Here is a 26597-nt window from a genome sequence, read left to right as displayed (position 1 = left end):
AACATACGAAAATATATTGAAACTTAATTGGGTCCACTGGACCACAGTGTATTAACATATGAAAAGATATTAACATTCAGTGACATATTTCTATTTTATATCACTGTTCCCAAATTGTGTCCACTTGAGCACAGTGTATTAACATACGAAAAGATATTGAAACTTAATTGTGACTGTATTTCTATTTTATATGACTGTGCTTCACTTAGGGCCAAATTGGGTCCATTTGAGAACTGTGTATTAACACACGAAAAGATATTAAAAGTATTGACTTATTTCTATTTTATATCACTGTGCTATCCTGGTGCTAGGTTGGGTCCACTTGAGCAGTTACCGTAGTACTATTTCTAAAAAGGTGATATTGTCATATTACGGATCAATTGTATTTATACATGTTTTATCAATAATAAATCTAAGAGTAAGTATCAATATAATTGTTGATACTTATTTTCTTTTCTTGAGTTAATTGTCTTATATTTAAAACAAATTAATTGAATTATGCAATGTTTCTCTCTCGACATAGCACTCAGTTTTAATTTAGACTAGGTAGGAAACATTCAATTTATTTTTTTACCTCCATGGTTGGTAGGAAGGAGTAAACACAAAACCGTAACAAATTATCGGCGGATAATATTTGCGTCGCCATTCTGTTACATTTGTGAAGATGACAGCATGCAATAAAATTATAATTTTAATCACATTCCGCAAATTCATTAAAAATACATCATGATCTTTTTTTCAGAGAACATAAATCAACCATGGAGGTATTTTTATACCTCCATGAATCAACTATCATTCCATTTGTAAACAATTGTACTATAAAAATAATTACACGTATCATTGGTGCTGAATGTTATTAAGATACCTTTTAAACATTATATAACAAAATAATATCTATTTCGACGTATATTTGCGGGTGTTGAAATTTATTCCATATGTTTGTAATTGTTATATTTTTGTTTAATTACGCGATTAAAAAAAAAATCCAATAACAACTGAAGCGTGTCAACATTGCCATTTGGGTCAAAGTTGAGATTGTTAAAAAGACGGTCTACATTTTTCCCCAACAACCTGTCTGCAAGCTGACTGCTCATGGACGGATGATGGAGGTTGTTTACTTTCCCGAAATGAACTTATTTTGGATTATTTGTACCATTTCACATAGTTAGAGGTTAGTTAATCATTAATTGCCCTTTGTTTATCATATGAACATGTTTTTTTAGCATTTACGCCTGTTTGGTACTTCTTGACGACGAACGAAGACATGCAGTCGAGGCTAGCTAGGAGGAGAGGGGAGAGGCAGGCAGGCAAGAAAGAAGGCGGCTGATGATTGCCTTTTCTCCTGCGCGGTAACCTGCTCGCTAATTTTACCATATTTCTTTGGCTTAGCTTTTTTGTTTTAGAAATTCCCTTAATTTATTTGTTGGTTTAATTGCTTTTTATAATTGTATATAGCCTGTACATTTTCTACATCTGTCCATTTTTTTTTGGCTGCTGCCAGGTATGAATTATGATGGAACGATCAAATATGATGGTGTGCCACCAAGGAAAAATATTTACCAAGTCCGTTCGGCTTCTGCCGCCAAAGAAAATCCCTCTGCTACTACTGTACTAGCAGATGTTCCAACCCCCAAGTTAATAATTTCGGGTGGTCTACATTTTTTAGCGTGTTTAAGCCCTCTATATTATATTAATATTTATAATTGGAGACAGAAATAACCTAAAAATGTAGACGGGCCAACATTTTAATCGTGCCTAACTACTACCATTTACTGTAAATACCATTTTTATTAATGAATGCACTTTATAATTATAAATTGCATTGTCGTTTTTGTCTTCACATACCACGTAAATTGTATTAAATATTTTATTTATTAATATGACTCAATGCTTTTAATTTATTAATTTGATGTCTCATGTTACTTTCCCTCAGGATGGCCATATGGCTAGACATAAGGTATTGTAAGTGAAACAATGAATAATTAGTTTAAAACAGATGCATAATCATTTTCTAGTTATAAAAATTTCATATTTCATTTTGAAATTATTGATTGATGTTTGTCTTGAATTGACAATGAGGAAAAAGATGTAGAACAGTATATATATATGCCATTTAATAGTAAAATAACAGTAACAGCACTCCCACCCCACCCTAGGCTATTCATATTATTTTATTATCTGAGTGATACAATATTTTGACTTGTTCCAGACGACTGAAACCACATTGAGCTACAGTATTTTCCAAATAAAGTTTATCGCAAATAGCCTGAGCGATGCATGGTGGGAAGAGTTTGGGAGCAAGCTCCACTGTATAATAAAAACTTTATATACTGGTGGTGACACTATTTCTCCCAAACCCTTCCCATCATGCATTGTGCAATGACGTTCCTCATAAAATCAAGCTATTTGCGATAAACCTAATGTTTAGTAAATAAATAAATAAATTCCAATCCCACCATTGGGTACATAATCCTACCCTTAAATTTGTAATAGTTTTTATACAATTCAAATGTGAGGGATCTGATCTAAAGGCAGAATGGGATAAGTTTCTGTTTTGCTTTAAAATTGCACCTCCACCAACACCACCACTCCAGCACCACCACCACTATCAACCCACCATCACCACCACCACCACCACCACCACCACCACCATATGTTTAAAATTAAACGCATCAACGCATCTAATACTAGCCAATTAGATCCTGATCATTGCCATTTTTGTTACAATAATTATGTGATGATCAATTATCGTAAAAGGTGTTGGAAGTATTAGCATTAATCAGTAAGTGCATCAGTAGCTGGTTGTCCCATTTGATTATAAAGGCTCTGTCCACACTATCAAATCAGATTAAATGTTTTTTGTGAAATACTCAGCAATGAGTGTACATAAATTAATAATATACAGTAATATTAAACAAAAGAGGAAGTTATAATAAAAATTAATTCTGTAAAATGTGGAGAAATTTATTTAAATAATTTACTGTATATCATTATTTTTTATCCTTTTTCTCGAGTGAAGCACCAATATAAAAGCCCAAAACTACAAGAGGGATTTTACCACATTTAAACCACAGTTAGATACGTGGTCACGCAAAACATTTTAAACCAGTGTGAATCAGAATACAAAAGTACAGTTGTATTGTACAGTGTCTGAAAAAGTAGTGAATATTTAGCAGGCAGGTGGTTCCTTAAAGTAACTATTATTTTATATATTTATAAAGGGGATTGATGCATAATAAAATAAACACATTTTGTACAGAGTCAGGGTTATCCACAGAAATATACTGTTTCTTTTATTGATGGGAACCAGTGTGGAAAATTGATATAAATTGCTTAGATTTAAGGTATAAAAGGATTGTGGTCATTAGAGGTACATTTTATGCTATAAAATTTTACCTAAGATTACACATTGCAAAGGACTGTTTTTTATTAATTAATTAGTGTCAGAGGTGGTGTTGTAACAGCATATTTTGCTCTTATGAGTAGCATTTCTTTATGCTACAGTTAGTGAAATTGTTACACATTTTCTTTTATTACTGTACATTCATTTCGAAGAATGACCATTTTCGTTAAATAATTATTATTTATAATATACTGTACATACACACTTATTTAATTAATTTATAATATAATAATAATAATCCAAAATTAATTCAATCAAATGCTGCGAAACACACAATTTGTCATTCTAATGTTGGAAAATTAATAATTAGAAGAGCAGTGTGTACTGATATTCAGTACCCATTTTTCTCCTGGGTGAAGATAATCAATGGAATAAAGTGCTTTTTACAATTAAGAATAGCAGTGCTCAAACATTAAACGTTGTAACAAAAAACTATACAGTAGACATATGTATCTAGACTTCATTTATTATGAAAGAACTTTAAAAAAAAAAGATGTTATTATCGTCTCTTGGATAATTTACCTGTTTCGTAATACTAATACTAATAGCCTATTAAGTACAACTAGAAGACAACACACAATTTCTCAATTACCATTCTTTAACTACTAAGATTTGAATATTATTCCCATTAAGATAATATAAAGCAATGTGTAAGGCCACCAGAAAGATTTGATATTTTAAAGAAAATGTATGAAGTAATTTCAAATGGCCAACATTTCGTGCCTAGCTTACCTAGATAAACTGACATTGGCATATTCTCTCTGAGAAGAGAGTTACAATATCAAACACCCCTACCAGATAATGGTACATTCCATGAACCCTGTCCTCAACTCTGACACAATAATTGTTTATTGCAATCTGACTAGATTTGGTTCCCACCTCATATTTGTCCTCCCAAATTTCATACTAACATTTGACAGACTTAGGCCCATGGGATTATACTTGGTTATTGATATCATGTTTGAAAATGAATTTTGTAGATTGACAAGATTGTGGATTTGTTGTATAAACCAGGCTTTAAGTGATACATTGGATAGCCAGTCATTATAATGATAAATTAGTACATTTACCATTAACATATCTCCCAAAGGAGCCATGGATTACAGACAACAAAACAGCCGCTAGTCCACAAATGCTTTTGAAATTTTAATAACAAAACTCTATTATCAATGTTGCATTATGAATGTATTGATTGTTCAAACTTAATAAATATTCTATTCAAAATTCTTAATACTATCGGAATTTAATTTTAATAAAATGTGAAATGGATTATGGCGGAGAATTTGGGATGTTAAGCTCTGTCTACACAATTAAACTTTATGTGACAAAAAAAAAGTGATGTTATGTACCCATATATGGACATAATGATGTCATATCATTATCACTACCATATTTGGACATATCGCTACCATATTTGGGCATATCACGCTAGTTTGATAGTGTAGACCGAGCTTTAGACGATAGAGGTGGAAAGTTAACAGATGGCTGTTGAATTCCTTCACGTCTTGTTTCTGTATTTTGCTTTTACAAACAAATGGTGATGACCCAAATTGAAATCCTACCTCGTTTAATCAATCATTTTCAAGATTAAGATTTTCTAGTTTTCTAGTTTCATTATATATATCAATAACTAAACTAAATTTTGTAAATTATTTATTTTATTAAAAGATTTGTTTATATTAGTAAACATTACAACAAATTCGGAACAAAGAATACTTGAAAAAGTACTACTACTACTACTACTGTAATTTTTGCATTTGCTTATTTCTTTAATTAATGTTGTTTGATTTTTAAACATTTACATGAAACTAAAGACAACTTTATGTTGAATATTCTTCATGATGCTATATTTAAATGTCCATTTATATTTAAATCGTAATATTCTTAACGGTTTTATATCTTTAATCTTATCCTCAATATTATTTCATTTTGATTATTAATCCTTTTTATGAAACTATTAAGACAACTTATGATGATTATTCTTCATGATGCTAAATTTTCAAGTCCATTTTAAATCTAGTATTCTTAACGATTTAATATCTTCATACAGTTTAGTTAGTATGCTGTGTAAGTCCTGATAGCTCTCGTTGCCTTTAATGACTTTACTCATAATGTTAGAGCCCTTTGGGATGTAAGGTACTACTTATAAAAGGTCATTGTGGAGGTTAAAGTATAATATTTAGATGATTTCATACATTTATTTTGATACACAATTTGCATTTCCTTAAGATAACATATTCAGGAAATTGTTGCATAAAATAAACATTCCTCCATTGTGTTATTAGTAAATAAACATTCTTTCATTATTACATAACTGTAAAATAAACATTTATTATACTGTTATTGATTGATTTGATGTTGGAATGCGAACAAGAGTTTTAAGTTTGTAAATCATTTACAGGTGTTTTTACAGCATTCCTTAAAAGGCATTGAATACTTCATACAGTATGTGCCCCCCATCCCCTTCCCAACAAATGTAAGTTTTATATCTCATGTGGAAAAGGGCTAAGCTATCAGAGACAGGGATTATAAAATGTCATACTAAATAGCATCATATTTTTTCTTCAAGGTGAGGGTACTGTTCATAATGACAAAATACTAGTTTCCCATGTAATAAAGGTCAATTTACACAGATTAGCTGTAACGGTAATGAAAATATAGAATCTATGTTATTCCTTATGATCATTTACACAACGCAGAGCGGACGGGCAGTTTCCGCTCAGGATAGATACAGATTCTACGTGGGACCAAGATACACGGTTTTCCACGTACTATTACCGCTCGTCTGTGTAAATTGGCCTTAATACTGACATCTGTACAGTACAGTACATTCGGTTAATTGTCCCAAACAAAATTTTATATTAAAGGGGGATTCTGGGTTTAAAATTGCTTTTAAATATCGTTTATTTATTAAATAAAAAATATTATAACAATATAGACATGTCAGAATGAAGAAGTAATAACGAGAAATTAAAAAATTAAATTTCATATACATTTTAGGGTAAATTCATGGAAAGTCTGTTTTTCAGCAGCTTAGGGAAGCTCATTAATATTCATGAGATATTCACAAAATCACGTCATCAGTGGATTCCAAACTCGCGACGTCATGTACGTTGTGTTTGTCAACTAATTTACATCTCTCTCTCCCCTGTCAAACCACGACCACCCGATCATTGTGAAATACATTTTTTGTAGATTTTCTAAGCTAGGCCTAAAGTGTAATAATAACAGTAGTAGCATATATTTATTTGACATTTAATGAAATACAAAATTTAGTACAGATTACTCCATGGTACAGATTATATATAGATTGTATACAGTTATACTATTTTTATACCTCGAATAGTTCAGATCGTATTATCGGCTTCAAGTACTAGGCTAGGCCTAGCCTAAATCATTTTTTGTCATGGGTGAGAGCCATTCTGACTAGGGATTCCATGCCACGATGGCTACCCTACGTTTTAAAACATTGGGGTCCATCATGGGCCTAGCTAGCCTACTACTAAACGATTGGCCCATAAATAACAAAACTCAGTGGATCCAAACCCATCCTATCAACCAAACTCCTAAACAATCTAAACCTAAAACGTTCTACAAAATCGGCTGTAAATATTGAGGCAAAACAAGGTCCGATCGCCGTCCGCACGTATGGTGTCCCGATCGTCTAAGTAGGCCTAAAATAGGCCTAGTTTACTCTCTAAAAAAGCGGATACTGCATCAAGCAAGTAGACCAGGTAGTAGGAAGGAGACCTGGCCGATCCGGCCCAGTTAAAAATTGAGCTAGCTAGTGTAGTAGACCCTATGCGAATTGATACTACCAGGCCTTTTACTATAGGCTACACTTGTTAAAATTAGCAATACTTATGTTTACAAATATTCCAACTCTCTCATTCGAGCTATGTTATCTATACCATTCCGGTAGGTCGAGTCGACCTTCCATCAAATACTCTACATCGTTTATGTTGTGATTATAAACGGGGTATACTCGACCCGACCAGTTTGGTATTGTATACTGTATCTGCTTATCACGTGACGATGCCAAGCATGGGCAGAGAGAGCATGTGTATCATCGTCTCGCTCTCCTCGCTCTCAGCAGGAATGTATACGTTACGCTTCATTGATTTTGAAGGCTTTCCCTAAGTCAGTGCGAAAATCGGCAAACGTAAAGTGCAAACATATCTAAGTTTTCACTGTTTTGATAAATTTTCATAGAAAATTGACTTCATAAATGGGAAGACCGACTAAAATTACATCAGATAAGTATAATTTTACAAAAGTAATTGATATGGTTAATGATAACGAGTCGTCGGAAGATTGACCATTTCACGAATTTCCTATTCTGTAACACAGTGTCATATCGCCGTAGCTGCACTTGTAATCTGGCCTCATTTCACAGCCTTCGTTCTGCTTCACTAGGCGCTTATATAAATTGAAACTTTTACCGTTCAAGAGACAAACAAATATATTTTACATTTTTTACTATTCATTTTAAACCCGGAACCCCCCTTTAAAGGTTTCATACCAGTATGTGGTACAATATTAAAGTTTTATTATTCTATTTACAGTATCTAGACAAACTGTGGCCTAGTCAGTTCTTTGCTGTTCAGACATCAACAAGGATAAAGGTAGAGTACATTTTACATTTTGTATCATAAATTAAAGCAATGGTTCTGCCTCAACATACTGTACTGTTCCCTTGTGTCATTTGTGTCGTCAATCCTTGCGTGACCATTTTCTGTAGCCTAGCATTTATTGAATGACGACGTAGCTTTTTTTGGTTATGAATTAGGAATTATGTCAACATTTTTCTACTGGAGTTACTACTGAGCTACATTTTTACTGCAATAAATGTGTGAGTTTACTGTTGGTGTGTGTGTGTCTGTGATGTAATATGTATGTGCAGTTATGTTTACATTTATATATATAAGTATATAATATTCTTACATTGGCTTCCCAATATACAAGTTTTCAATTGGTTTTTTTTTTGTTCCAATTGATAGATACTTTCTTGGGGTTTTTTGCCTCTTTCATTTTTTATATAACTGAATCACCTTTTTCATATATTATAATTGACTGTATTATAACTCCAAAAAAATATAAATATCAGAAATTATAATGTTTTTTTACTCAAATATGAATATGAAAGAAATAAATGTTTATTTGAATTGAATTGAAAAAAGTTTATCCACTGTTTCATACAAATTTTAAATTACTGATACTGATACAGTAGTAGTAGTAAACTTGGACCAATGATTATACTATAAAAAGCTTTCAAATTTCTGACATGATCTCTAATAGTCTTATACTTCCATATTTTGCATTCAAACGCTCTTAAAAGTAAATAGTGTTATTTCATCTTATTTGCATTTTAAACCATTATCTATCTCTCTGATTTCCTGGCTATTAAAATTCGAATCGGCTTATAAATGAGTTTTGGAATAATTTACTTTGTAGATGTACGACGATGATTGGTATAGTATCCATTATAAATACTATGATGGCGATTCTTTCAAATTTTATGACATTTTCTTGGTGCATATAAAAGAACATTACAAGTTTATTCTAATATTTTCAATTATTTTCAACTGTATAGTTAGCCCATCATATTTTATATACCTTTGTGCTGATTAACCTTGTTCACCTTTTCCAGACAGACCGCTAAAAAAGGAAAGGTTGTTACTAGATATTATATTCTTATTACTGTACAATTGGCAAAAAAAGAATGCTTTGTTTGTTTGTTACAGTAGCGCGATAGCTGAATTTCGAAAATCGGTTTATTAATAACTTCTCAAATAAAAAATAGTACTGTATTCTTTTAACATAGGCCAAAATATCAACATGCGCCCTCTGATGGCAATATTTTGACAAGTACTTCACTCAGTTTCTGAGTGCTTTCATATAATTATTTTCATTCATTTATTCACACTCCTTGCAAAAAACCAAGACCATCTACTGTACTGTATGTAAATTTCTGGCTTATGGGTAATATCAACAAATTAAAAAAATAAAAATGAACAGTGTACAGCCTGTAAAACACCATGGATAAATTGTATGTACAGGTAATCATTTTTTTTTCTCGTCTCTTTTACCTCTAAAAATGTATGTGACAAAAAAGTGATGTGCCTATATATATATTTTTTGTCAAACTAGTTTGATAGTGTAGAGAAAGCTTACTAAAGTAATAGTTTGGTAATATAATTGACCCATGAATTAATATTGATAAATTTTCCTACAACTGTAGCTGTAAGTAAACTACTCTAATTGTGATCTCACGATAAATTGACAAGCAGTGTGATTCTTATTTTGATGTTGTTTTATAATCTTTTGATGTGGTACAAATAATCACCATGGATTTTATAGATATATCAGTACTTAAGTACAATTTGTTTTATATCCTGCTACTCAACTGATTGTGCGTTTTATTTTGATCAGTTTCAAGTGTTTTATAATTTTAAAAGCATAAGAGACATTTCCAATCAATATGATTTTTGCAGTATTTGTATAGTGTATTTCAAACTACTGTTAGTCAGTCAAGTGTAAAGAGCTGTATTTTTTCTGTGCTCTGAAAAAAAGTGCTTATTATATATTGTAATGATTGATAGTGGTTTTTAAATCTAATTTGGCAAGTATCTGTATTCTTAATAACACTTTTAATATTTAACAATGATATTATATTTTAAGTTTCATAATTATTTATAGCAGTTTTTTAGTCTGAACATTGCTGGTATCTTGGAGTTTCCCAACACTGGAGTGATCTTCCATCTTTTTCCAAAGGTACAATTTATCTAGGATATGTAAAGAAATTGGCGTGCAACGCTTGGAAAAGTGCTGGTCTCAAACCAAATTATTTTTGACTTTATGCCGGTAGATGCTAAGCATAAGATTTTCTAAAATAATTCAGTATGCTACTATATGTTGTGATGTATTTTAAAGTAGATCACCTTATTATTTTGATCACGCTTTTAAACCGTTTCTCCCGATATTTCATTTTTCCAAATTGATACCTCTGTATTGTTTTTATTTTCAAAGGGAAGTAAATAATTTTGTATCCGAGTAATTAAGAGATTTCAATTGGTGCTAGTTGACTGTATGATTTGGTCTTTCATTACCATTCATATACTGTACTTTACTCAATGTGTTAAAATCTGCAACAAACTTTGATTACGGCTGATATACTAATACCAGAATTAGATTATGTCGGCTTGTATTTCATAATTTGTTAATGAACCGAGCCGCATCAATACAGTTACTGATGAGAATCAATAGCATTCAAATAGAACACTTGGCTTTTCAGCTTTTCTTAAATAAATATCAAATATCACCTATAAGAGAAATTTATATTGCATGTTGTAATTTGAGTATTAGACACGAATTGCTTGACAATGTTTTAGATATGTCAATTTAGATACTACTTATGACATTTTGTCATTATCGTATCATGTGAGAAAAAGTAGGTCTGTTTTTGTAGTATTTGAATTTGTTATTTATACTGGGTAACCTCTTCAGTCAAAGACTGGTCTCCCAGAGGGCCCAGTTATGATCAGTGGCTGTGATGCACTAATACACCGGGATAACCCCTTACTCGTATCGAATGATGTACTAAGTACTATGGTTTATAGTCCTTATATCCGAGAAGACTTGAATAATGGAGCAAGTGAACCCTTGCCGATGTTATGGCTACTTATTTGCTTAGAAAAGTGAATATTATGGCACTCATAGAATACCAATATCCCAACACTACTGAACGTTTGTGTAAAGAAAATACTGCCTGTACTCAATTTCACCCAACTGAAAACATAAGAAAAACATAGAGAAACATACTGTACTGTAATATTATATTCATTGTCATAATTGTGTAGCAGTTAATAGTAATATTAATTTTTTTTTACTGAATATTATGCAGAATAGCTTGAGGCTAGATGCATTATTATATCATAAATTTACTTTAATATGAATAACTTAACCGAATAAGAGAATATAAAACAGTACTAATCAATTTTCCATGGTCTATATAATACAACCCCAAGACAACACATAGGATTAATGGCATTGTGAACGTTTTCCATATGTTACATACTTGCTATACAAATATTAACAAAATTCTATACAATTTAAGACAAATAAATTTATATTACTATTTATCAAAATATTAGTTTTTGTAAAAATGTGTGACTATGAAAAAAAGATGTTTTATTAGAATATATTCTCAAGGTAAATCAAGCCATGTATATTTTATTACCAACAATTTAACTATTATTTAACTAACAATATTTAACTATAAAAAATTAGTAAATCATAAATTAAATTTATTAATGTATCATTTTGTATTCATTGGTTACTATTGATTGTTGGTCACACAGTAGTGTTAGGATAAAGTTCTAAAATGCTCTACTGCCCTCTATAATTTTATATTGCAAAGCAATGTTTAGGACAGTTCTAGACGTGCAGTAGGACAATGTATTGTATTGTGGTTGGTATAATAATTAAATAGAATCATCCAAGGGCAAATTATTTGTAACACTTAATACAGTGATTTAGTGCTTGTAAAATATATACTAGTAATATAGTACTATTAAACCAGAAAAAATGGTAATGTTGAATAACGATAAAAATAACAATTCTTGTTTTGGTTGGAGAAAAGTTGTCACCCGTTTAAAAAAAATAAATTTTGTTCTTAATTAGTTGTCCATTATAATATAATAACTTAAATTTGAAAAATACAAACATTTTCAAATTCATTTTCCGTGTACTTTGTTTTGATAATGAATGCATACAGTCTCCTAATTTATTTATTTGTTTCGGTATATAAATAGCTCCTTGGCTTTTATAAAAATCCTGGTTCGGTCTGTGATGCTGGTTCTTTATGCTGGCATACTGTAGAAAAGATACTGTAGATATTGCTGTATCGTAAAAAACCCTATTTAAAATGAAATTATTGTCAAAAGTCTAATTAAATTATTATAGAGTGTGGATTTAATTTTAACACAAATTTAGTTTAAACTGTTTTTATTATTTATTACTATTTTTATATTAATCCAAAGGCAAATTACTGAAAAGAAATGACAATTCTGTGGGTATCAGTGGCTGGATCTCAATGGAGATAATAAAATAAGCAATAAGCTAAATCAAAACAATAAAGTAAAACAGCTTGAAAAAATAGCAGAGCTTTCGGGCAACACTAGCCCTTCATCAGTGCAAGTTTCTATTTTTATATTACTGTAAGTAATTCATAATTATTATGAATATCATATAACAATTTATTTACTTTTTTTACAGAAAAGGTCGATCAAGTTCTGGCATATGATTTGGTAAACCACACAAGGATAAGCATTTTGTTAAAAACTTCATTCATTGAATTTTGAACTGAACACAATAGACGAACCTTCAGTGGATTACTGTGCTTTCAACTTGCCATATATCGTTACATCCTAGTGTATTCAATCTGTTATTTGAACTTTGAATATCTGAATAGCACGTCTTTGTTTACCAGCTATTAAAAAACCTGACCCATTTTCATGAAGAATATTCTATTTTTGTAGGGTGAATATTAATGAATGAATAATTAATCTAATTCCAATATGTTTAATTGTTTTAATAACTGATCAAAATGGGAGAAAATCAGAGTAAAGAAGGAGGAAAAACTCCAGCAGGTCATTCAACTTCAACGGGTCGAACCGATGAAAAAGTCCCTCGATCTAAAAGTGGAGGGCTCCGTCACAGTCTGGCAAAGTCTAGTGGCCGGTTTAAAGTTAAACACCACCATGACTCGTCTCATAAAAGTAAACGCCGTCATCACAATGAACACAAAGATGCAGTGAATTTATTTGCTGGTGGTGGAATAACCAATGAAATAACAAAAGGCGTGCAAAGCAAAACAAAACAGAATGTGCCATCGGAAATAACAAAAATAGACATGTCAGGTAGTACTCGTAATTCCGGTGACAATAAGCGGGTGCCGTTAAGCGTCGCTCAGAAAGGTTCAATTGATAATTCAAACAAATCGAGCTTTGCGACGATCGAGTATGTGACATTTTCAAGTGACTTGGATTTTGAACCGGTTGCTAAGCAAAAAAGTGGAAAGGCTGATGGGAGGAGAAGCTTTTTACGTAAAAAGGGAAATTCCAAAGCTAATGACAACGCAAAGGTTGTTAACGAAGAGGCAACAGTAAGTAATAACACTGATGATACAGGTATAATAGGCATTAAAACTAAACCTACTACTAACAACTCTAACACGAAAGATGACCATTTAATAGTATGTTCAGATAAATCTGCATCTGTGAGTGTTGAAGTATTAGCCGACATGCAGGGGAATGCCAACACACCAGATGTCCGTGAAAGTAATAAACAAGACCTGATTGAAAAGAATAAATTAGTTAAAATAGAGAAACAAACCTCTGTTACTACTGATAGGAATAACACCCAGGTGGATAATGCAAATGAGCATACACCTATAATTAACATGGATAGTAGTAGACGTGAGAGCACTAACATTACTGATAATCTAACAAAAGAAAACTCTGAGAAATTTAGTACTAACAATCTATCAAAGGTTTTAACTAACAAAAAAATAACATCTGGTATTTCTGCTGTTTCACAGTTAAAAACCACAGTACTGCCAGATAAAAATAGCAATAATTCTTGCTCAACCGGTAGTGAAGACCAAACAAATGGAGATGCCTCTGATGATGTCATTGACCATACCGTTGCGACAGAGGATGTCCAGATAGTTTTGGACAATGATCAGGATGTTAGAGCAGATGAAAAGGATCTTCTTGCACCAGATAAATCGATGTTGATGGATGATCTGTTGGTAGCTGATGCTGACAAGACAGATGAGTCCTTTGATGACTTCTCTTTCTGGAAGCAATCACTGCCAACTTTGTCAGAGTCTGATCTTCAGTCACTTACAAAAGATGAATCTAATACAAAAGATGAATCGTTAACCAGTCCAGTGCCTTATTACCAACTAAAGTATAATACCTTTATAGATATTGTTGAAGATGATTCAAATATTGAGAACCAGACAGTCTCTTCACACGACGAGAGTAGAATTCTTGCAGGTTCTTACGATCTCCAAGGTAGTAACAAAGACAAAGAACTATCTCCGGATTCAGATGTCTTTTTCGATTGCGATGACACAACCTTTAAAAAACCAATGTTGGTTCCAAGTTTACAGGCAGGTCTCAGTCCAGATATTGAACCAACTATATTTTCAGGTTATGCGACGATGCCTTCTCTTTCTAAACGAGGAGGTAAAAAGAGAAAGAAATCTTTTGCCGGGAAAAGTCTGAAAGAAAAATTAAAAACTGTCATCGATCCTAGCTTAATAAAGAAAACGGTATCTTCTGAGGATGTACAGCAACGGACGGCAAAGCCATTCTATAAGAGGACATTCAGTGAGGGTAGAGAGCCTGAAAATGCTAAGCTTGTTCAGAGTCTTCCTCTAGCAGGAGAAGACACCAGCGATGATGACATCTTAACATCTGCTTTCTCTATGCCAGATATATCATTCCTTGACCCTGCCACTGGATCATTCCCTCGTAAACGTCCGCAAACGTTAAACCTTTTTAAATTCACTGCGAAACCTTATTCAAGAGATGCGACAACGATGCGTAGGTTTGGCAGAAAGCGCACTGAAGACAGATTAGTTCGATCGTCGACATCGCGTCTGATGTCGCCAGAACAGCTAAATGAACATAGAACTTTGAGAGTTTCAAAATCACTTGAATCAGCACTAAGTTCAAAGGATGGAGCTCTGGAAGGATTTGCAGAAAAACAGAAGCTATCACTGTTAAATTTCAGAGCCCTCTGCAAAGATCAGGAAAATTTTGCTGGTAAGTTAATAGTCATTTCGTGCCTAGCATATCTGGCTAAACCGACAATAGCCTTCTCTCTTTCTGAAGAGGGGATACAAAAAGAACGAATTCAGTTGAGCACCCCTATTGGTTAATGGTTTCATCTGAGAATTGCACCCGCATAAATGTATCCTCTGCTTGGAGAGAAAGGGCTGTTTTTGGTTTATCCAGGTACTGTAAGTGGTACCTGTATACTACTGTACCAACACCATTGTTAGTTTGTGTTTTAAAATAGAATAGTGTCATTAATTTGCATACACTTCTACCGCATGTGTTTCTATCAATTTATGCATTACATAATAAATAAAACTATTTTTTCAGTGTATTTAATATTCAAAAATCAAAATTCGTATAACAATCGATCCATCTTGTAATTATCCAATTTTATCAAAAATTTAAGTTTGTTTATTATTCAAAATCAAAGTCATGTGAGTGACAATCCATCTTTTGATTAACCAATTATTATATTAATATATTCATAATCAAAATTCATACAACAAATAATCAATCTTTATTAGCATATTCTAGTATTTTGAAACACTACTAACAATCTTTCCTTACTAAAGTATGAGCAAGATGGCTAAACATTTCCGAGACACAATTGGCAGAATAATTTTCTCAACCTTTTAGATGAGAAATTATCATTTCATTTATTTATTCGACATCAAAATGTCCTGGGACCCAAAAGCAACAGAGTCACCATAACATGATATGTCTGGGTCCCCACAAGAACTTAACTACATAGATTTATTTATCAATATACAATATACATTTAAAATTATGCCATAAGCCCTGTGTTCAAAAGTAAGAGAATATGTGCACAGAAATTGTACATGTATGCTGTACCCCTTTCATATTGACTAGCAAAACTCCGGAGTTTACACACACACACACACAGCGGCATTGTCAGCGTTTTGTGTGCACCGGTGTGTGTACAGTAGGCCTAAACTTTGGAGGTTGTTCTAGACTTAAATGTGAAAGAGGTACAGTGTGTGAGTAAGATGTCATCTTCCAGTGTGCTGAGGATAGTAGGAACTATTCTATTTTGAAAAAATTCAGTGCCTGTGCCAATAGAAACTAATTGGCAAAATATACATATAATTATTATTAATTATTATTAAATAATTTTTATGATATTGATTATTTTTCCCAAACTAGATGTAAACACTTAATTGAGCTCATATATCATAGTGCTCACGTTGCATAACTCTTTATTTACTTTGTTAAATCATATGTTAACATTCTTTATGTTTTAAGAAAAGCATCTGTTTGCGTAGCTAAATCAAATGAACTTGGCTAATTATGATTGTGTAATCAAACTTAAAATTAATAGTAATCAAACGTTACATAGATAAAAGAAATGTTTATTTAGTAAATACTTGTTGGGAGTTTTTTTATATTTGGAGGTGCTTGGTTCCATTTAGTACCAGGTTGTAGATTTGGACAAACTGGGACTGTGTTGTATAGTGCGAAGTATCTCATAATGTACCGTGTTAAACGACAGGGCTCGTTTGAAAAGATCCAATCCGCAATTATAAATGACTTCCACGGACGTGTTATTTTCACAGGGAAACGATTGTTGGACTGGCTATGTTCGTCAGTGGTTGACCAGACGGTGCAGTCGCCATCCACAGAGGCAGATGTCCGCCAAGCGTCTATCTCGCTGTGTAACAGTCTTTTAGATATCGGTGTACTACGACCTCTTGAGGCAGACACAGGGGCGGATGCATTCATGGTAAGTGTTAACATTTAAATATGGAATACAACACTTTATTGACTTTATTAAAATAATAATAACAACTAACTTTTAAGTGCATATTTATATATATATATATATGTGTTTATGTTCTGTATTTTATACGTAGTTCGTTCGTTTAAAAAAGTTTTGTATTTTGCCAATGGAAGATGAATTTCCTGTTACATTTTACAAGGAAAATAAAAGTTCTATCTATCTATCTATCTATATCTATTGACCTGATTATATTATGGATCCATATTCTCTTTTGCCCGTCTCCATTCATATTAAACCTAAGTTATACTAAAGCAAAATTATATTAACATTAAGAAAAGACGAATCTGTTGTGCATAAACATATATATTTATGATACATCAAGTTGTTATAAAATAAATAGTTATTAATTGTAATAAAAAGAATATATGAGGCACCGAATGGGTTGCTTTTAAAAAATATAAAATATCCTAAAGAATTGGAGCGGATCATTCAGAATTTGTCAAATGGGGAGTGATAACATATAGTACTTACTTAGTCTGGAAAAATACCCGAACTTATGTGACTGTAGATTCCTCCATAATTTCCTATCTGCCATTGTGACAGCCAGTTCCTCTCTCTGTATACCAGTATCCGTCTCCAGTACATCAATGTATGTGAGACTAGAACTGGCCTTCCTTGTTTTGCAAACATACTGTACTTAAAACAGTCAAAAATAGATACCAAAAAGTAGTTCATAGTTTTATTTTAGCTGTCAAAAGGGGGAACATATGCTCTAACTAAGTGCAACTTGCCTGTGTTATATTTTTTATTAAATGGCCAAAATATAAACAGAAGTGTAGCTATTGTCATCACATAAATCATAACAATTTTAATAAACATATATTGTAATATAAAATGTAAGCTTTTTACCACATTTTAAATAGAGAATAAATATGTTTAAATACTGTAAAAAATGTTGTTATCACCAATCTTTAAAGGGTCTTCTTTTACAACAGTCTTTCTGATTCTTTACTTTCTAAAAAAGTAGTATTTTATTACCAGTGTGATATCAACAATAGGCAAATTTAAACCTGGAGGTATACTATAAAATAAACTAATTCCTCTATGATTGTAAACTAGTTACATTTGACCTCACAAATACAAAAAGATCTTTACTGACTTTGAAAGAATCCAACAGTAATGTATACAGTCATGGCATAATGTATACACAATCTTGGAATACATTTCACACTATGTAACTACTGTATACGAGTTTAGCCCATGCTCAAGTAGGTAATCCCATCCTCTAATTTAGCCTGCACTTGGACACATTGGTAAATTCCATTATTAGGAATCCAGTATAATCCTGCACCCTCTGAAGCTCTGTCTATACTATCAAACTTTATGTGAAAACAAAATGTGATGTGCCCATATATGGACATGATGATATCATATCACTACTAATACTATATTTGGGCGTATCACTACTATATTTTCACACTTTTTTTTGTCAAACTAGTTTGATAGTGTAGACAGAGCTTAAGAGGGTTTGAAATAACACTGTTCCGCTGGCCAATGGCCAGTTAAATTCTTGGTGGACCGTTGAACAGCCAAATAACAAGTCCGTTTGGCCAGTTTAAATTTCAATAAAATCTTCTGACAAAATATCTATAAAAAATAACAAAATTTCTATACATTGAAAATATGTAAATATGATTTTTCCATCCATCTGGGCAGCATGAGTTTATTATTTACACAAATATGAGTTATAGGCCAAAATGTAATTTTACTGTTCCTCTTGTCTATTTGAAAACCCCCTTTTAATGGAGACCCCCAAATTTGATGCCCAGGCCATGCCTAATCATACACTCATCCAGCTTGCATTACTCTGCATTTTTGATTTTACGCAATAACCTTTTCCATCCATTACAGTAATGTCGGTTCATGACCAGACATTTTCCCCATCCATCAAAAGATTATTTTGAAATGTTTGCGGAAACATTTAAGTATATATCGTTAATAAATTATCGAAATCATTCAAAATACCCTAAATAGTCATTAATTCATGTGTAATATTTTATGAATATCTTGGACAATTTTACACAATTATTAGCAGAATGTATGTATATGCCTCAAGTTTGCAGTTTGTATCTGTTTGATGCCTGGATTTAATACTAGCAATGTGCAGTCTACAGCTTAAGGTACCATCTCTCAGTTGACTTATACAGTAGTTTACTTCTTTTGATTTAGGGAGTGCAATAGACTTCTGGCAGCCATGTATTATTTTATTTAAATATTCAATTTTAGTGTGGGTTTGAGTATCCATGTTCATGGTAAAGAAAGTTTTCTACCCAGGAGTAACAATTGGTAGCACAAAGAGCTGCAGCCGATAGCTAGAATCGGTAGCCCAGCTATTCTATGATACAGTACTCTGATTGGTATAGTGTCACTAACAACTGCTGTGTGAATGAGACAGTTGGGAGCTTTCCTTTTGCAATGACCCTTAGAAACAAGTTAGGTCATGTCAATTGATTTGCCGTCGGTTGTCACGTCAGCTAGAAATACCCTAACCTGCGTTGAGGTTTAGAGAGAAGCAGCACGTCCCAACTTGCTTGCATGCGCACAATAATTTAACATGGTCGTTGGTTATCGAAATTATTTAAAGGTGTCCTTAATGAATGCAAAACTATTCAGGGGACACCCCGTTTAAGAGACACATTCCTGTGAAATGAATAATTTTTTGTACGACCAATCCCTATTCAAAGAGAATTCCTATTAAAGGGACACTTTGTTGGGTTTTGAAAATCTCTCTGTAGCGGTATTTTATTTAGTCTATTTTGTGACTAGCTTTACCTGGACAACATAGGCCTTTTCCCCTTTGAGGGGAGAACATAACTCGAAAATAGGTATGTATGGGAGTTGTCGCCCATCTGAGGGCGCGGGAATATGGACGATACCACTGTCTTGTAGGGGAATGTACTTTTCGAGTTACAATGTGTTCTCCCCTCTAAGGGGAAAAGGCCTGTGTCGGTTTATCCAGGTAAGCTAACACTCATAGACTACCAACACCACTATTGGTTTGTGTAATTTATTATCATTCTCATCTTCCAACTTATACTGTTTAGGGAATGCTTCGATACCTGCTACCACAAACACGAGAAGTCAGTCATGCTTCGTTACCCGCTACCAAAAACAGGAGAAGTCAGTCATGCGTAACGTTAAACGCTTTAGTCATAGATGGAGTGTACCAATAGCAATCAATAATGACACATGCAACATCACACCCAATAACAATACATAACACAACAACAGTTAATTAATGCATAATATTAATATGAATTTAATCTCAGATTTGTTTCACACAATGTACACATATTGTTGGTTTCGCAGTCAGGACCAGTATAGTATAAACATAGTATCAAGGACAGAGTATAAACATTGCGAATAATTATACAATTTTTTAAATGTTTAATTGGATTTATTAATTAGTACAAATGAGTTACAGGTAGGATGTAGTTGTATTTGTTAAAGCATAGAACAGACTAAATTGTTTTTAAATAGTCTAATATTTTACAACCTTCCATTAGCTTATTTTTATGTCTACCACCCATTAAAAGTCTTTTGTATCTAATCCCTTGATATCTAGTCTATAATATACTACTCTATTGTTATCCAACGAGGGTTGCTCAATCCCTCAAACATTGGACCTTAAGCTCTGTCCACTATCAAACTAGTTATTTTTATTTTATTTCCAAACCCAACCAAAAGCAAAAAGAAATTCGCCAATAACAGGAGTGTAAAAACAACAACGGATATAAATACAAGAATAAATGCCTAAATAGTAAACAGTTTAACAAAAAGGTGTGATGTGCCCAAATATGGTAGTGATGTTCCCAAATATGGTAGTGATATGGGTTAGGGTTAGGCTTTATCATGTCCATATATGGGCACATCACGTTTTTTTTGTCACATAAAGTTTGATAGTGTAGACAGAGCTTTAGGGAATTTTGGGACTGTCCTTAGGTATTGCTTAATATTAAAATACAAATATCATACTACTGTACGTTGAGTAAAAACCCAACAATTTAAAGTCTTCTATCCACAATTATCAACAGGTCAAAGCAAATGTTGATTCTTAAGTATTAACCCAAAACAATGTTGGGTGCAAGCGGTGGAGGATGGGTCTTATACTACAAAGGCAGATTCAAACGGGTGGGTGAGGGCATACATTTTGCCATTTTTAGACCCTACACCCCCGCCTCCCTATTTCAAAATCCTGGATCAGCCACTGCTACAGAGTAAAAAATGTCACTTGTAACTAAATTTGATATGAGCATGCCACATTGATATGTACTCATTATTTATGTTATTTCTTAAACTAACAAGTGTAACTCAAAACAGCAAGGCTGACATACATGAGGCCCTCAGAAGAACAACAATCCTCTCCACCCCATATTTAAAATCCTTAATTAGTCACTACTACTAGAGTAAGTACCGGATAGCTGTTGTACCTAAAATCTCACTTGTAACTAAATTTGATGTGAGCATGCCACATTGATATGTACACATTATTTATGTTATTTTTTTAACGAGGGTAACTTAAAACAGCATTGCCCTCAGAACAACAACAATCCTCTACAACAGTTCATTTGTAGATGTTACCGATTGATGACATTTCTTAACAGCAATTTTGTTCTTTACTCTGTATCGTCTTATAATGCTTCCAGCTGTAGATCTATTTATTCCCAGCTTGTCAGCGATGCACGTATACTGCATATTAACGTCCTCATACGCATTAATGAGTTGATTCTTAACGTGCTGCGGTATTGCTTGGTTTTTCTTAGTCTTTTCTCGCAGTGATTTATTCATTAGATCATCATTTACAGCATCTATCACAACTTTCTTCTGTTGAAATTTTTCTTGTGGAATTTTAAATGCAGGTTTCATGTTCTTTCTGTGTACACGTAGATCAAGTGCGACCATCTTTTTCTTGCCTGTTTTGGAATGTTGATAGGTAAACAATTGATTGTGATTTGTTTCCGTTTCTCCTGATGTTACCACTTGTTGCTTTTCAGTTGGTTGTTCTTTAAATTCTCCATGCCCAATGTTTTGTCCAGAGTTGATTAAACTTCCTGATTGTTTAATGTAAGGTAACCTATCATCGTCTCCTGTCAGTTCAAAACATGTACACAAATGCGATTCATCTTTGTGGATTTCAACAATTATTTTGTTGCTTAAATCTAAGGCCTCCATTCTAATGACAAACTGCCTGTAAATGGCTTAACGCTTAATACTGCACTCCTACACTCCCTTTATTCAAAATTGATATTTAAACTAACTAACTATGTTTACCCATTGAGTCATAACCATGTATTATGTAGTTCAGGTAATAGAATAGGCCATAGGATCATCATATTCAAACACCATACAATACTGAATTACAGTAGGATGCTTTTATATAGTTTTCAACAATTGACTGCAGCGCTAAAGAAGTTGTTTGAATGTGTTCATTTTGAATTCATTCATTCATTCAAAACGCTTATGTATTATAGTGATTAGAGGGCCCCAGTGGAAAGCAGTGATATCACTGATCTGGGTTACCCTCTTTAAAGAAGACTAAGAAAAAAAAAAATCAAGTTTGATAATAGCAATATCTTCCGGTTTTATTATATGTTCTTACAATAATAACCAAGATGATGTCACTTCCAAAGAAAAGATCAAATTTGTATATGGGTGTGAGGGGGTGGGTGAAATGGGGCAGGGGGTGAGTGGAATGGGGGAGGGGTGAGAGAGTTACAGGAAAAGTTGTAGAATATGTAGTGTGTAAGTTAGTTTTAAAGTTTACATACCCTGGAACTGCATGTTGTAATAGCTATTAACAAACATTTATGCAGTACAAGTTTGCTACAAATAAAAAGACCTGGAGTGGGCATCATATTATATGGTTTTTACCTGCTACAGTGTGTTTAAATATCCCAGACTGGGCATATACTTGAAATATACAGTTTTAAACTTAAACTTAAACTTGCGATGTGTTTAGATATCCTAAAGTGGGCATATAAACGGTTTTTAGGTTGTTGCCATAGTCATGTATTTGTTCATTAAAATGAAATTAACAGAAATTTGTTTTGAAAACTGGCATATAATTAATATAAAACAGTAAAAATACACAGAAATATTTCACCAACACAAATAAACACTACAACAACACAAAAACAATTTAATTGTGGGTAAAAGATTAAAACTAATAATTATTCAATATTTTATTTTATTATTTATGATAATGAAAAATTTGTATTAAGCCAAAATAAATTGTTAAAATCATTTCAGCTGGATGCTATGTACTGTTGGAACCATGGTGTTCAAGTAACAAGTCCATCACAACCCTTGAATCTAGCGCCAGGCAAACTGTCATCTGTCTGGCCTCCACCAAGACCAGCCCCTGGTTCATTGAAATACTCTGAGAAAGGTACAGTTATCCTACAGTACAAATTACAGGATGGATAGATTTTATTTTTTATTATTTTTTATTATTATTTATTATAAACTGGGTGACAACTTCAGTCAAAGACTGGTCTACCAGAGGACCCAGTTGTGATCAGTGACTGTATGAACTAGTACACTGGGGTAACCCCCTCCTCTTCTTGAAAGGTGTACTAGGTTCTTTAAAACTAGATGTGTACACTGACATTTTTACCAAAAAGACTCGTTCTACCACCAGAACCATGGAACGAGTGAGTCTCGAACCCTTGTCGATTTTATGGCTACGTTATTAAATTTCCACTGTCTTAACCACTTGGCCACACACTCGCTCTTATATAACTTGTGTTGTATGTTGTGTAACAGCCCTTTCCCATTAGTACCGAAGTTTAACATACATTATAATACACACATGCATTTTGTATGGTTTGTGCCTCGGTGTGTGTAAAGTTTTGCTAAGCGATGTGAAATAAAAGCTTAAGTGAGTGGAGTAGAAACAACCTTGTGTTACAACCGAGACACCAGGGCCGGATTAAACTCAGTGGCCATATTCACCATTCACATGATGAGGGAAATACTTAACCTTAAAGTTAAAAAAATCTTGTATCTAAGTGAATGCAATTTAAGTGAAATACTTAATATTTATGGAAAGTATCTCACTTGAGTGTGATTAGTGAATACAGCCACTGGACCTTGGAATTGGAAGCAAACAAGCTAGAAACCAAGCTACAGCTCCATGTATTTGTTCTTTTATTATTTCCTATTAGTATTAGCAGCTATTGTAAATATTTTCCTGATTAATAATTAATTTCTTTATTTAACATTTTTAATTTATTTTTTTCAGATCACCAGAAGATCATAATGGGGATAAAGAAAGAACACCAAATTCTTATTGACCAAATTAGAGTAAGATATGTTTCTATTTCTTAATAAGGGTGGGCTTATAACTGAACAGCTAATATGTAATATACTTTTATGTTAAGCTCTGTCTACACTATCAAACTTTATATGTCAAAAAAGTGTGATGTGCCCAAATATAGTAGTGATATGAACAATTACCCCAAAGTCAAAACAAATAGATTTAGAAACACATATATTCCATCAGCTATCAGGTTGTATATTAGAGATTTCAAACGTTAGTCCTAGTCCGCTAATTACTCATGTTTCTGTTACATTTCCTTGTTTTTTATTTATTTAGTCTTGTAATTTATGTTATATATTACTCAATGTACTTAAGGACCCATATCTCATAGCTGTACATTTTTGCCGTTGTGACAAAGTTTTATCGTATCGTATCGTATATGTGGGCACATCACATTTTTTGTCACATAAAGTTTGATAGTGTAGACTGAGCTTTAGGGAACAATTACAAATTAGTGTACCCAATGTTAAATACTTTTTAAAAACAAATTTAAAACCCATCTTTTTCCTAAGATTCTAGTAAGTCTTTCATATATGTTTGTGTTGACTTTACAATGCTTTAGCCTAAAATTATTAAATTATAGAAAGGTGCTATAGATCGTAATGATAAGATAAACCAAACTGCATCAATTTATATTTATACACTATTTATTTTGAATTTAATTTATATTTCAGGAAGATCAGGAAAATGCAGTATCATTACTGAGGGATGAGCACACATCAGAGATAAACTTATTAAAAGAGGATGTGAAGATAATCAGCTCACAATTGGCAATAGTCCAATCAAAATCTAACCAAAAAAAGAAAGTAGAACTCGTCGACAAAGCCGTCGAAACAGAGACTATTGGCATTGACAGAACTGCTATGGATGATCATATTAAATTGTTTGAAGGAAAACAACCTGTGACACCCTCCACACCTGTTATACCGCCACCACCTCCACCTCCGGCACCCCCAGGAGGAGTAATTCCACCACCGCCACCTCTCCCAGGTGGAGTGCCACCACCTCCTCCTCTACCTGGTGGTGTACCACCTCCTCCCCCTTTACCTGGTGGTGCACCTCCACCCCCACCACCACCTGGCATACCACTGCCTCCAGGTGCTCCTCCCCCTCCCGGTGCTCCACCACCTCCTGGTGGAGGGGCGGTCACTCCTGATTCAGAGAAGCCTAAGAAAATCGTAGAACCATCAGTGCCTATGAAACCATTGTATTGGACAAGAATTCAACTTAAGAAACTAAAAACTGTCAATAAATTTACATTGTAAGTATACTTTTTTATTTATTCATTTATTCATCTTTTTATTTCTGAATAATAATAATAATATATCCATAGCAAATAAAGAAGCTTAGTCTAAGAATTCATTGTACAGATAACAAAAAAAGAGTTGTACATGTAGTTTACTATTAATTTGAAAGAAAATTGAGAAATTCTAAACCGTGGAAAGCCAAAATTGTGGATACATATTTGTAATACATTAGAACCCCTTTGCAGGCATATATGAATAATTCATATATAATGAATGATTTCACTTGTTTTTGAACCAATATAAAATTTACAAATTTGTTTTTTTTCCCCAGAGAAACATGTTTGTGGAAAAAGCTTGATGATTTAGAAATAGACTCCAGTGAATTTGAAGGTCTGTTCAGTAAGAAACTATTAACGAAAAAGAAGGCATTATCAGATACATATGAAGCTAAACAAAAGACAAAGAAGGTTTGTTTAAGAAAAATGATATCATAATTTCCAAATATTAATAATTTCCAATTACATTATTTTAATCAACGTTCTTAAGCTCTAAATTGATAATTTCTTTTTTCTTTGTTAAGATCCGTCTACACTCTCAAACTTTATGTGACAAAAAATGTGATGTGCCCATATATGGACAGGATGATGTCATATCACTACCATATTTAAACATATCGCTACCAAATTTAAACATATCACTACCATATTTGAGCACATCACACATTTTTTGTCAAACTAGTTTAATAGTGTAGACAGACCTTTATATATATTTTATCCTTTAAAACATTTGTATTGCATTCATTTTTTTTTGCATGTATACTTCTAAACTATATACAAACAAACTTTTGACCTTTCAAAATATTATATAACAAAAACAATTCTTAAATGTTTAAAATGGAAGCTTAAGGTGTGTTTTCTTTCTTTCTTCATTTATGTTTTTAAGCCTTTAAAACATTTTTAGTTTTTATTGCATTCAG

At 32.8% G+C, this 26597-nt stretch overlaps 2 protein-coding genes across 3 annotated transcripts in view; one reads left to right on the top strand and one right to left on the bottom strand.

Annotated features, from left to right (window-relative positions):
• Positions 1-1097: 1097 nt before the first annotated feature.
• Positions 1098-26597, top strand: part of LOC144851612 (uncharacterized) — a 52792-nt gene continuing 27292 nt past the window's right edge. The window contains exons 1-9 of one of the 2 annotated variants that reach the window (XM_078709155.1): positions 1098-1171; positions 7976-8028; positions 12680-13568; positions 14004-15240; positions 16830-16996; positions 23303-23441; positions 24297-24358; positions 25049-25635; positions 25953-26088. In XM_078709155.1, coding sequence (XP_078565281.1) covers positions 13011-13568; positions 14004-15240; positions 16830-16996; positions 23303-23441; positions 24297-24358; positions 25049-25635; positions 25953-26088 — 2886 coding nt within the window. In that variant the 5' untranslated portion in view covers positions 1098-1171; positions 7976-8028; positions 12680-13010. Of the gene's footprint in view, positions 1172-7975; positions 8029-12679; positions 15241-16829; positions 16997-23302; positions 23442-24296; positions 24359-25048; positions 25636-25952; positions 26089-26597 lie in introns of both variants that reach the window. The other variant, XM_078709154.1, reaches the window with a different exon arrangement.
• On the bottom strand, positions 20121-22242 carry LOC144851625 (uncharacterized). The gene is made up of 2 exons (XM_078709185.1): positions 21599-22242; positions 20121-21415 (listed from the first exon to the last, which is right to left on the bottom strand). The coding sequence occupies exon 1, from the start codon at positions 22223-22225 to the stop codon at positions 21608-21610; it is 618 nt and encodes a 205-aa protein (XP_078565311.1). The 5' UTR covers positions 22226-22242; the 3' UTR covers positions 20121-21415; positions 21599-21607.

This window comes from Antedon bifida, chromosome 9 (assembly GCF_963402885.1).
Source record: "Antedon bifida chromosome 9, ecAntBifi1.1, whole genome shotgun sequence".
Lineage (NCBI taxonomy): Eukaryota > Metazoa > Echinodermata > Crinoidea > Comatulida > Antedonidae > Antedon > Antedon bifida.
Note: the sequence above shows the minus strand (reverse complement) of the source record. Positions and strands in the feature narration are given on the sequence as shown.

Excerpts from the sequence above, each read along its gene's own strand:
- LOC144851625 (XM_078709185.1), bottom strand. The coding sequence starts at position 22,225 with ATGGAGGCCTTAGATTTAAGCAACAAAATAATTGTTGAAATCCACAAA.